The sequence below is a fragment of the Schistocerca gregaria genome, chromosome 1, assembly GCF_023897955.1.
Source record: "Schistocerca gregaria isolate iqSchGreg1 chromosome 1, iqSchGreg1.2, whole genome shotgun sequence".
In the NCBI taxonomy this organism is placed as follows: Eukaryota; Metazoa; Arthropoda; class Insecta; order Orthoptera; family Acrididae; genus Schistocerca; species Schistocerca gregaria.
The window spans coordinates 1,035,199,760-1,035,213,149 of record NC_064920.1 but is presented as its reverse complement, the minus strand read 5'-3'; the positions used below and the strand labels follow the sequence as shown (position 1 = coordinate 1,035,213,149).

At 40.3% G+C, this 13,390-nt stretch overlaps 1 protein-coding gene across 1 annotated transcript in view; it reads right to left on the bottom strand.

Moving 5' to 3' along the window:
• The window catches only part of LOC126279537 (UDP-glycosyltransferase UGT5-like), a 107,155-nt gene that overhangs the window by 27,579 nt on the left and 66,186 nt on the right, over positions 1-13,390 (bottom strand). Inside the window, exons 2-3 of the mRNA XM_049979686.1 lie at positions 808-1,039; positions 113-705 (exon numbers count right to left, since the gene is read on the bottom strand). Of these exons, the coding sequence (XP_049835643.1) occupies positions 113-705; positions 808-1,039 (825 nt within the window). The remainder of the gene's footprint in view (positions 1-112; positions 706-807; positions 1,040-13,390) is intronic.

Sequence of the window (13,390 nt, the reverse complement as noted above, 5' to 3'; positions counted from 1 at the left end):
TGTTTACAAAATATCTACTTTTATTTTCAACAGACTCACAAAAATTTCAGTATTAAATCTATCAAACAGGAAATGCAAGATTGCTTTAGTTGGATATTGATCTTATATTCACCTTTGGAAGATCTTTTGCAGGTTTAATATGCATTCCTCCAACCTGAATTGTATTTGGTGTTAGTGGCCTGGAAAGGCCTATGCTTTCGTGGTTGTTGATGAGAACCAGGGAACTGCTTTTGAACAATTTCTCAACAGATGGTAAATTATCAATATTCCTAGAATATGACAACATAATTTCTTGTTGATTGGGCACATAAACAAAGAATCGCAGTAATTCAACAAGGAGCCCATACACACTGTTTAATGTCCGTTGTAAAAAATTCATATTCACAGGAATATCAAGCATTATGTCAGGAATGTAGGAATATGCAGCAGGATTGCCAACTGCATCACCCATCACAAATGCTAGAGTATTAGGAATTTGTTGTATAATACTGGCATTATGCTTGTGAGCCAATCCAAGAAAACACTCTGTGAAAACTCCAGCTATGAGGAGATCAAACTTCTGATTATTGGATGCTATTAGATCTTGTACTTCTGGTGCACTGATAGCTTTCTTGCACATTGAACTTCCAATGGTGCTAGAGAAGAGAAGTAAAATAAATGGGTTAACTTCACCCATTTCGAACAGGGACATGTTTCTCTCTTTTCCTGTAAATAGTAAAGTGAGGCAATAATAGGTAATGCTGTACATCAGATATGAGCTTTATTCTACCATGTATATATACTTTATATTAACACTGGTTTACTTACGGAAGCTGTCCATTGTGACGTTCAATTTAATATCTCTTATGTTCTTGACCGGGGGAGACTGTGGGAATGGACTAATCACAGTCAAATTATGTCCTCTCTGTGCTAGTTCATGAAGCAGTGGTGACAAAAAGACCATGTGGCTCTTGCTTGGAACTGACATAACTGACAGAATGTTAGCTCCCTGGCACTGTGTGATAACTCCAGTTAGCAGAAGTACACATTGCCAGAATCTCTGTAACATAAAAGAAAAAGGAAAATAAAATCTTTGTGTATGTTAGCTATTTAGTTTTTAACCATTTAGTTTCTTTCATATTCCATGGATCATTTGTATGGTAAATAATTGTAATGATGTGCAATGAGTCATTTTACATTAACATTGCAAATTAATTTGTAAATGCATTTTTATGCTGAACATTTACAAGTAGTTTTTTTTATTATTATTATTATTATTATTATTATTATTATTATTATTATTATTATTATTATTATTATTATTATTATTATTATTACCACCTTTACCACATTACAAATAATAGAAATTCTCCGACAGATTAGAAGGCACTGTCAAGGAGAAACTTTTCAGTTTGTGTACAAATTTTACTTTTCTGTCTGTCAGACGTTTTATGTCACTGGATAAGGGATAAAAGATTTTACGTATCACACTCACATTCCTCTGTTGTCATAAGGTCACCTAACCATAACATTTGAATAACTCTTATCTCGTCAAGATGAATTATCATTTAACTTGTTTTGATCAGTTAAATAAATCTACCTATACATTGGATATTTTTCTAAATTAATTACTTATGTGCATCAAATCTTGATCATTGTATTCACAGGTTTTATGATTGTCATTTCAGTAGATGATGATTTGAATATATGTAATAGAACACATTTGACACCAAAATCTGCATGATGGATAACAACAACAATGACAACAACAGTAGATAGATGAAAAAAATATCAACATAACACATAAACTGAAATCAGTTAGAGGCTGGTATACACCTGCAGTTAAACACACGGTGCCACATTATTTACCTCACCACATGTTATCCTTTATCCTCTTTCATCACTTCAGAACCAAGCACAAGTACAATTACAATTTATTTTAACCATGTTATATACTGTATTCTGTTATTTTTATTCATATTGCTTGGAGGAAGAATATTTCCCAAAAAAAAATTTCCTGGCAATTATTTGAATGCTACAACTACATACACTTCATAATCAGACTTCTTTTTGGACTGTCATTAACAGAGTCAGGAAATTCTTTAATATATGTTTACCACTTGCTTTGTTTCACCTATGGCAGTAATATTTTATTGCAGATTGGAAAGGCCCCCTTAAACACTGGAATTTTGTAACAACTTGCCAATGATGTTTTTCATAAAATTATTAAGTGGTTCTCAGCAAATGAACTCTCTTTAAATTTTGATAAAACACAGTATATACAGTTCCGTACAGTAAATGGCACAACTCCAGTAATAAATATAGACTTTGAACAGAAGTCTGTAGCTAAGGTAGAATTTTCAAAATTTTTAGGTGTGTCCATTGATGAGAGGTTAAACTGGAAGCAACACATTGATGGTCTGCTGAAACGTCTGAGTTCGGCTACGTATGCTATTAGGGTTATAGCAAATTTTGGTGATAAGAATCTCAGTAAATTAGCTTACTATGCCTACTTTCATTCACTGCTTTCATATGGTATCATATTCTGGGGTAATTCATCATTGAGTAGAAAAGTATTCATTGCTCAAACACGTGTAATCAGAATAATTGCTGCAGCCCACCCACGGTCATCTTGCAGACATCTATTTAAGGATCTAGGGATCCTCACAGTATGTATATTCACTTATGAAATTTGTTGTTAATAATCCAGCCCAGTTCAAAAGTAATAACAGTGTGCATAGCTATAACACCAAGAGAAAGGATGATCTTCACTATGCAGGGTTAAATCTGACTTTGGCACAGAAGGGGGTAAATTATGCTGCCACAAAAGTCTTTGGTCACCTACCAAACAACATCAAAAGCCTGACAGATAGTCAACCAACATTTAAAAATAATGTAAAAGAATTTCTAGATGACAACTCCTTCTACTCATTGGCTGAATTTTTAGATATAAATTAAGGGAGGGAAAAAAAAACTAACTTAAGCATTAGTGTCACGCAATATTTTGTGTAATGTAATATCTTTTACAGACATCTTTCATTAACCTGACACGTTCCTCCACATTACGAAGTGTCGTATTCATGATCTATGGAACAAGTATTAATCTAATCTAATCTAATTTACTATTCCATTAGCACCTAACTACCATGGTAAAAGTCATTGGATAGTCTTAGCGAATTAGTGTCAACAGATCATATACTATCAGCCCACTTTCTTGTTGCCACTTTTAAAGATAGGCAGGGACACAAGTCTCCAACACTCACGATAAGTTATGCAGTGAGTGCAGAAAATAAGCTCCTCCTCACTCATACAATACTGACAACTAGGGATGTGGAATTCATGTAATATGTCTCATGTGTCACACCTGTAATGTGTAGGACTGATGCACAAAGCCAATAAACACTTGTGAAAATACAGTACAGCTTAAAAGGACAGTTTCCAAATAAAAAGTACAATAATGATTTTTATGAAAAAAGAGCCTTTTTATAGAAAATCTAAGGTTAACAGCATTTTTAATTACAATTGATTGCCAGTCAGCACATAGGGAAGGCATTGACTTGCAGACAGCCAAAAACACACACACACACACACACACACACACACACACACACACACACACACACACACACACACACACACACTTGGAAGTCCTTATCTATGATATGAAGATGACAACATCTATCACAAGTGATATCTATCTCAAAATGTGTAACACATTATAATGGTATTTGGTGAGTCATTGCCCCTTTACTCCTAAAATATTTCCATACTGCCACAACTTTCTGTCAATGTAATAAATATCAGATTGTATTATAGCATTGCATATAGCATTATAGCATAGCTGATAGTGTCATGAGATCTGAGTTGAGGAGACAAAGATAGCAAATTCACATCCACCTTCTCCTAGTTCTTTTTTTCCAGAGGCATTTAAACAGTCACTCTTCCCACACTCCATATGTGAATGGATCAGGAAGAATCTCTAGTAACTGGTACAATTGGACATACCCTCTGCCATGCACTTCACAGCAGTTTGCACAGGTCAGATGTAGATGTTCATATAACTTTAATGCATGCAGTGCATCCTCCACACCAGATGAATTCTTTGTCATGGTATGTTCTAGTATTTACCTCAGTAATTCTGAGGCAGTGTTGTCTGTTCTAGGTATCTTGTTGCATCTTAGGCCTTTCAAAACTCTTCCCTATTTTTCTCACTAATAGTGGGATGGAGCCAGTTCTGCACCACTTTTGATACCAAATTAATTGATCATTAATTACTCCCTCCCTACTGGAGATCCCCAGTCCTCCCTCCCTTCTGGAGGTAGGGCCAGAGTTGTTACAGATGCGTCTAACTGCGCAGATTTCCAGGACAATTTAGGCATTTAATTCCGCCAACACCTCTGCCTCTATGACCACAGGGTTGAGCTTTGTAATCACAGTGGTTGGCGGATGATGAGGACGGGTTTAGGGCTGATGGGGAGAGAAGGATGTAAGGAAAGGTGAGAGAGACCATGTGGGCCAAAAGTGATGTCAGGAAGTTTTCAGAGGAGGCCAGTGTGAAAAGAGGGAGAGGGAGATTTGGTAAGGATGGAGTCTCTGCTGGGGATAAGCTGACCAATGTGGACACTGGAGATACACTTTTGGATTTCTAGCACGAGGGTGAGGGCATCAAGGAATTTGGGATTGGGGTTGGAAAGGATGAATGTATGCAGAATAAGGGCTCGAGATTCAGGAGAGGGGTGGTGTCCGTAAGGCGATCAGAAGGAAGAGGCGTGGGTGATGGTTTCTTGGAGGAGGGGGTAGGGGTAAGTTTGGCACTCGGTTGTTTGAAGAGTTTTTGTGGGGGTGGTCTGGAAGGAGGGGTGACAGACTGGTTGGAGTGGGAGGTGGTGGCTGGAGGCACTTTGAAGGGTGGGTGGGTGCTCCATGGTGGTGACTGTGGCGTGTTTGGTGGTGAAAATGGAGGGGGAAGGCGGGGCAGTTGTAGCAGGGTGAGTGGGCAGTGGGGAAAAGTCGTCCCAAAGGGTAGTAGTGGCTGGAGTGGGGGCAGGAACATGAGCTGGAGCACAGGGAGGAGCAGGAACGGGGTTAGTATACAGGGGAGAGGAAGAGATGGAAGGAGACTGTGAGGAGGGGAGTTGGAGCAGAGGGGGAAAGCCCGGAGGAAGCACTCCAGGAGGTAGTGGTGGGTTCAGGGGTAGGGGAGGTGTATATGATTGTGGTGATGGGGGTTTCCAGTGACCATGCCTGCTGCTGGCCATGGACCAGCAATGTTATCTCCTGCTGTCTCTGTGAGACAAGCTAGTGCAACTGGATAGATTTCTAACTCCAATTATACCCTCAATGCAGACTCCCCAGTTTAAAAAATCTACTTTACCCAATCGAAGACAAGGATATTGTTGCCCATACACCTCAAAATTTCTCATGTGAAATGTAGATTCTTCCCTTTTACATTTATTTTCAAAGACAAAACAAATTGAAGCATTTATGCATTTTCCCATCACTAAAATATTGTTACTTGTTGACTCTTAGTATGGAAATCCTGTACAAGAGTATGGCATAGGCTATATTTCCTGTAAGTATTCTCTTATGCGGTAAAAATAAAAATCTGTTCTTTTCAGCGTAATATCTTTTAAATCCTATATCACAAGACTTATTTTTGGCACATGACAGAGTACTAAGAGTATTCTCTACCTGTGTCACAGGGATGCCTCCCTGCATTTGAACTATCACAATGTAGTCAGATGCCTCATCACCTACAAAGTCTTTTAAGGGTAGCCTCACCCTTACATACAGGTTCCACAGTGCATTAAGCAGATGGTAGAGTACAATGCTGTACCTGAATGTGGTTTTTGACAGAGTAATACACTACACTAGCTGGCTGGTGGACTGTAGAACTGCACCCAGGTGCAGTGTGTGAATATGTGGTACAGGGCAGGGTGATGCTCATGAGGGGGCAATCCCTCCTTCCCCTCCATTCCTCCATCCCTGCCTTCCACAGACACCATGTGGGTGTGGTTCATTTGTTCAATACATGTATATGACTGACTCATCACATTTGCTTGTTCTTCTCTAAAGTGTCTAGCAGCCTTCAACTTCTTGGTAGAAGGTGGAGTCCAACCAATGACACTTTCAAATGTGTCTGGTTTCTTTAACAGGTGTCTGTGTATTAAAAATCTTTAGTGCATCTCTGTCAAGGCTGAGAAACCATGTCTCCCCCATGGGGATGACAATGTGATGTCCGTCAGAATACTAGGTAAAAACAGCAAGAAAGCACTGAAAGACCTTTGGTCAAACCATGTAAGTTGGAAATGGCTGATGTAAAAAACTGCTAATCTGATGGAGCAGCTGTCTGGAATATTGCAGTAGCTGCCAGATCTTACAATTCTTTCTCCTATAGCTGTCACCTATTTCTCAGAGTTTCAAACATCTATTCACCACCTCATCAAAAATCTAACTTTCTGGTAGGGACTGTGTCACAGATCTTCCTACTTCTGTAGAGTTTGACAGAATGATACTTGATAACAGGCATATTTTGGAATAAACTGTGAGAAGCCATATCAGAAAATATAACTCTTAGACCTTTCAGGGGTAGCAGTCTAGGGGTGGAGGTAAGCAGGAAATAGCATGCTTCGTTTATGTGGTTGTAACTGAAAATAGGATGCGTCATAGCAAGAAGAATTTAAGTGTGCCTACACCCATTACATAACTGTTCTACAAAAATATTATGGATTTTTAAAATTATCTCTAGTGCATCTCTGTCAAGGTTGAGAAACCGTGTCCCCCTCCATTGGGATGACAATGTGATGGCAGTCAGAATACTAGGTAACAGCAAGAAAGCGTCAAAAGACCTGTGATCATCCATAAAGTTGGAAATAGCTGTTCAAGTGGACTGTCAGGAGCAATTAGAGAAGGAGTTGTCTGCAATGTGAGAGGAGGAGATGTGTGGATCATTTAACTATTACCTACATAGTAAATTCCCCAAGTTTATCACTACAAGACATTGGGTGAAAGCAAAGCTACCTTTACACCTACATAGGTACAACAGTGACAACATGGGGAATACTAGAGAAAATTGGCAAGGAAGCATTGGAAGCCATTTCCAGGGAACATAAACATCCAATGGTTATTGCATACAGAGAGGAATTAGCCAACATTTAAATTGGATGGAAGAGCTGCCTGGAATATTGTAGCAACTACGTGTAGACTTGTTGTTGTTGTCTTCAGTCCTGAGACTGGTTTGATGCAGCTCTCCATGCTACTCTATCCTGTGCAAGCTGCTTCATCTCCCAGTACCTACTGCAACCTACATCCTTCTGAATCTGCTTAGTGCACTCATCTCTCGGTCTCCCTCTACGATTTTTACCCTCCACGCTGCCCTCCAATGCTAAATTTGTGATCCCTTGATGCCTCAAAACATGTCCTACCAACCGATCCCTTCTTCTAGTCAAGTTGTGCCACAAACTTCTCTTCTCCCCAATCCTATTCAATACCTCCTCATTAGTTACGTGATCTATCCACCTTATCTTCAGTATTCTTCTGTAGCACCACATTTCGAAAGCTTCTATTCTCTTCTTGTCCAAACTAGTTATCGTCCATGTTTCACTTCCATACATGGCTACACTCCAAACAAATACTTTCAGAAACGACTTCCTGATACATAAATCTATATTCGATGTTAACAAATTTTTCTTCTTCAGAAACGCTTTCCTTGCCATTGCCAGTCTACATTTTATATCCTCTCTACTTCGACCATCATCAGTTATTTTACTTCCTAAATACCAAAACTCCTTTACTACTTGAAGTGTCGCATTTCCTAATCTAATTCCCTCAGCATCACCCGATTTAATTTGACTACATTCCATTATCCTCGTTTTGCTTTTGTTGATGTTCATCTTATATCCTCCTTTCAAGACACTGTCCATTCCGTTCAACTGCTCTTCCAAGTCCTTTGCCGTCTCTGACAGAATTACAATGTCATCGGCGAACCTCAAAGTTTTTACTTCGTCTCCATGAATTTTAATACCTACTCCAAATTTTTCTTTTGTTTCCTTTACTGCTTGCTCAATATACAGATTGAATAACATCGGGGAGAGGCTACAACCCTGTCTCACTCCTTTCCCAACCACTGCTTCCCTTTCATGCCCCTCGACTTTTATGACTGCCATCTGGTTTCTGTACAAATTGTAAATAGCCTTTCGCTCCCTGTATTTTACCCCTGCCACCTTTAGAATTTGAAAAAGAGTATTCCAGTCAACATTGTCAAAAGCTTTCTCTAAGTCTACAAATGCTAGAAACGTAGGTTTGCCTTTTCTTAATCTTTCTTCTAAGATAAGTCGTAAGGTCAGTATTGCCTCACGTGTTCCAACATTTCGACGGAATCCAAACTGATCCTCCCCGAGGTCTGCATCTACCAGTTTTTCCATTCGTCTGTAAAGAATTCGCGTTAGTATTTTGCAGCCGTGGCTTATTAAACTGATAGTTCGGTAATTTTCACATCTGTCAGCACCTGCTTTCTTTGGGATTGGAATTATTATATTCATCTTGAAGTCTGAGGGTATTTCGCCTGTCTCATACATCTTGCTCACCAGATGGTAGAGTTTTGTCAGGACTGGCTCTCCCAAGGCTGTCAGTAGTTCTAATGGAATGTTGTCTACTCCGGGGGCCTTGTTTCGACTCAGGTCTTTCAGTGCTCTGTCAAAATCTTCACGCAGTATCGTATCTTCCATTTCGTCTTCATCTACATCCTCTTCTATTTCCATAATATTGTCCTCAAGTACATCGCCCTTGTATAAACCTTCTATATACTCCTTCCACCTTTCTGCCTTCCCTTCTTTGCTTAGAACTGGGCTGCCATCTGAGCTCTTGATATTCATACACGTGGTTCTCTTCTCTCCAAAGGTCTCTTTAATTTTCCTGTAGGCAGTATCTATCTTACCCCTAGTGAGACAAGCTTCTACATCCTTACATTTGTCCTCTAGCCATCCCTGTTTAGCCATTTTGCACTTCCTGTCGATCTCATTTTTGAGACGTTTGTATTCCTTTTTGCCTGCTTCATTTACTGCATTTTTATATTTTCTCCTTTCATCAATTAAATTCAATATTTCTTCTGTTACCCAAGGATTTCTAGCAGCCCTCGTCTTTGTACCTACTTTATCCTCTGCTGCCTTCACTACTACATCCCTCAGAGCTACCCATTCTTCTTCTACTGTATTTCTTTCCCCTATTCCTGTCAATTGTTCCCTTATGCTCTCTCTGAAACTCTGTACAACCTCTGGTTCTTTCAGTTTATCCAGGTCCCATCTCCTTAATTTTCCACATTTTTGCAGTTTCTTCAGTTTTTATCTACAGGTCATAACCAATAGATTGTGGTCAGAGTCCACATCTGCCCCTGGAAATGTCTTACAACTTAAAACCTGGTTCCTAAATCTCTGTCTTACCATTATATAATCTATCTGATACCTTTTAGTATCTCCAGGGTTCTTCCACGTATACAACCTTCTTTCATGATTCTTAAACCAAGTGTTAGCTATGATTAAGTTGTACTCTGTGCAAAATTCTACTAGGCGGCTTCCTCTTTCATTTCTTAGCCCCAATCCATATTCACCTACTATATTTCCTTCTCTCCCTTTTCCTACACTCGAATTCCAGTCACCCATTACTATTAAATTTTCGTCTCCCTTCACTATCTCAATAATTTTTTTTATTTCATCGTACATTTCTTCAATTTCTTCATCATCTGCAGAGCTAGTTGGCATATAAACTTGTACTACTGTAGTACATCTACATCTACATGACTACTCTGCAATTCACATTTAAGTGCTTGGCAGAGGGTTCATCGAACCACAATCATACTATCTCTCTACTATTCCACTCCCGAACAGCGAGCGGGAAAAACGAACACCTAAACCTTTCTGTTCGAGCTCTGATTTCTCTTATTTTATTTTGATGATCATTCCTACCCATGTAGGTTGGGCTCAACAAAATATTTTCGCATTCGGAAGAGAAAGTTGGTGACTGAAATTTCGTAAAAAGGTCTCGCCGCGACGAAAAACGTCTATGCTGTAATGACTTCCATCCCAACTCGTGTATCATATCTGCCACACTCTCTCCCCTATAACGCGATAATACAAAACGAGCTGCCCTTCTTTGCACCCTCTCGATGTCCTCCGTCAATCCCACCTGGTAAGGATCCCACACCGCGCAGCAATATTCTAACAGAGGACGAACGAGTGTAGTGTAAGCTGTCTCTTTAGTGGACTTGTTGCATCATCTAAGTGTCCTGCCAATGAAACGCAACCTTTGGCTCGCCTTCCCGACAATATTATCTATGTGGTCCTTCCAACTGAAGTTGTTTGTAATTTTAACACCCAGGTACTTAGTTGAATTGACAGCCTTGAGAATTGTACTATTTATCGAGTAATCGAATTCCAACGGATTTCTTTTGGAACTCATGTGGATCATCTCACACTTTTCGTTATTTAGCGTCAACTGCCACCTGACACACCATACAGCAATCTTTTCTAAATCGCTTTGCAGCTGATACTGGTCTTCGGATGACCTTACTAGACGGTAAATTACAGCATCATCTGCGAACAACCTAAGAGGACTGCTCAGATTGTCACCCCGGTCATTTATATAGATCAGGAACAGTAGAGGTCCCAGGACGCTTCCCTGGGGAACACCTGATATCACTTCAGTTTTACTCGATGATTTGCCGTCTATTACTACGAACTGTGACCTTCCTGACAGGAAATCACGAATCCAGTCGCACAACTGAGACGATACCCCATAGCTCCGCAGCTTGATTAGAAGTCGCTTGTGAGGAACGGTGTCAAAAGCTTTCCGGAAATCTAGAAATACGGAATCAACTTGAGATCCCCTGTCGATAGCGGCCATTACTTCGTGCGAATAAAGAGCTAGCTGCGTTGCACAAGAGCGATGTTTTCTGAAGCCATGCTGATTACGTGTCAATAGATCGTTCCCTTCGAGGTGATTCATAATGTTTGAATACAGTATATGCTCCAAAACCCTACTGCAAACCGACGTCAATGATATAGGTCTGTAGTTAAATGGATTACTCCTACTACCCTTCTTGAACACTGGTGCGACCTGCGCAATTTTCCAATCTGTAGGTACAGATCTATCGGTGAGCGAGCGGTTGTATATGAGTGCTAAGTAGGGAGCTATAGTATCAGCGTAATCTGAAAGGAACCTAATCGGTATACAATCTGGACCTGAAGACTTGCCCGTATCAAGCGATTTGAGTTGCTTCGCAACCCCTAAGGTATCTACTTCTAAGAAACTCATGCTAGCAGATGTTCGTGTTTCAAATTCTGGAATATTCCATTCGTCTTCCCTGGTGAAGGAATTTCGGAAAACTGCGTTCAATAACTCCGCTTTAGCGGCGCAGTCGTCGATAACAGTACCATCGGCACTGCGCAGCGAAGGTATTGACTGCGTCTTGCCGCTTGTGTACTTTACATACGACCAGAATTTCTTCGGATTTTCTACCAAATTTCGAGACAATGTTTCGTTGTGGAACCTATTAAAGGCATCTCGCATCGAAGTACGTGCCAAATTTCGCGCGTCTGTAAATTTTAGCCCATCTTCAGGATTTCGCGTTCTTCTGAACTTCGCATGCTTTTTCCGTTGCCTCTGCAACAGCGTTCGGACCTTTTTTGTGTACCACGGGGGATCCGTTCCATCTCTTACCAATTTATGAGGTATGAATATCTCAATTGCTGTTGCTACTATATCTTTGAATTTGAGCCACATCTCGTCTACATTCGCATAGTCAGTTCGGAAGGAATGGAAATTGTCTTTTAGGAAGGCTTCTAGTGGTACTTTATCCGCTTTTTTAAATAAAATTATTTTGCGTTTGTTTCTGATGGATTTGGAAGAAATGGTATTGAGCCTAGCTACAATGACCTTGTGATCACTAATCCCTGTATCAGTCATGATGCTCTCTATCAGCTCTGGATTGTTTGTGGCCAAGAGGTCAAGTGTGTTTTCGCAACCATTTACAATTCGCGTGGGTTCGTGGACTAACTGCTCTAAATAATTTTCGGAGAATGCATTTAGGACAATCTCGGAAGACGTTTTGTGCCTACCACCGGTTTTGAACAAGTATTTTTGCCAACATACCGAGGGTAGGTTGAAGTCCCCACCAACTATAACCGTATGAGTGGGGTATTTATTTGTTACGAGACTCAAACTTTCTCTGAACTGTTCCGCAACTGTATCTTCGGAGTCTGGGGGTCGGTAGAAGGAGCCAATTATTAACTTAATTCGGCTGTTAAGTATAACCTCCACCCACACCAATTCGCACAGAGGTGTGGGCTTCGTATCTATCTTGGCCACAATAATGCGTTCACTATGCTGTTTGTAGTAGCTTACCCGCATTCCTATTTTCCTATTCATTATTAAACCTACTCCTGCATTACCCCTATTTGATTTTGTGTTTATAACCCTGTAATCACCTGACCAGAAGTCTTGTTCCTCCTGCCACCGAACTTCACTAATTCCCAGTATATCTAACTTTAACGTATCCATTTCCCTTTTTAAATTTTCTAACCTACCTGCCCGATTAAGGGATCTGATATTCCACGCTCCGATCCGTAGAATGCCAGTTTTCTTTCTCCTGATAACGACATCCTCCTGAGTAGTCCCCGCCCGGAGATCCGAATGGGGGACTATTTTACCTCCGGAATATTTTACCCAAGAGGACGCCATCATCATTTAATCATACAGTAAAGCTGCATGTCCTCGAGAAAAATTACGGCTGTAGTTTCCCCTTGCTTTCAGCCGTTCGCAGTACCAGCACAGCAAGGCCGTTTTGGTTAATGTTGCAAGGCCAGATCAGTCAATCATCCAGACTGTTGCCCCTGCAACTACTGAAAAGGCTGCTGCCCCTCTTCAGGAACCACACGTTTGTCTGGACTCTCAACAGATACCCCTCCGTTGTGGTTGCACCTACGGTACGGCCATCTGTATCGCTGAGGCACGCAAGACTCCCCACCAACGGCAAGGTCCATGGTTCATGGGGGGAGACTACTCTTACCTTTTTGTTTTTGATGTAACTTAAGACTTTTCTGGAATTTTCAATAAAATGAAGATGTGTGACTACTTAATATCAAATCATAACTTCTTAATGGAAGGTGACCACCAGTGAAACAGTAATGCGATTGTGGACAACGATAAGACACAGCTGGAATAAATTGTGTAACGTGGATAGCTTCTAATTGTAGAGTAAATACATACAATAAATTTGTACATTAGATGACAAGTCCAGGAGTAAACAAAGTTATTGATAACCACCTTATAGGTCAGACGTGCGACTATGAGAAACTGACATCTTCCTCAGCCAAGGAGCATGACATTACCAGGTTGGTGATTACAATATACAACCACA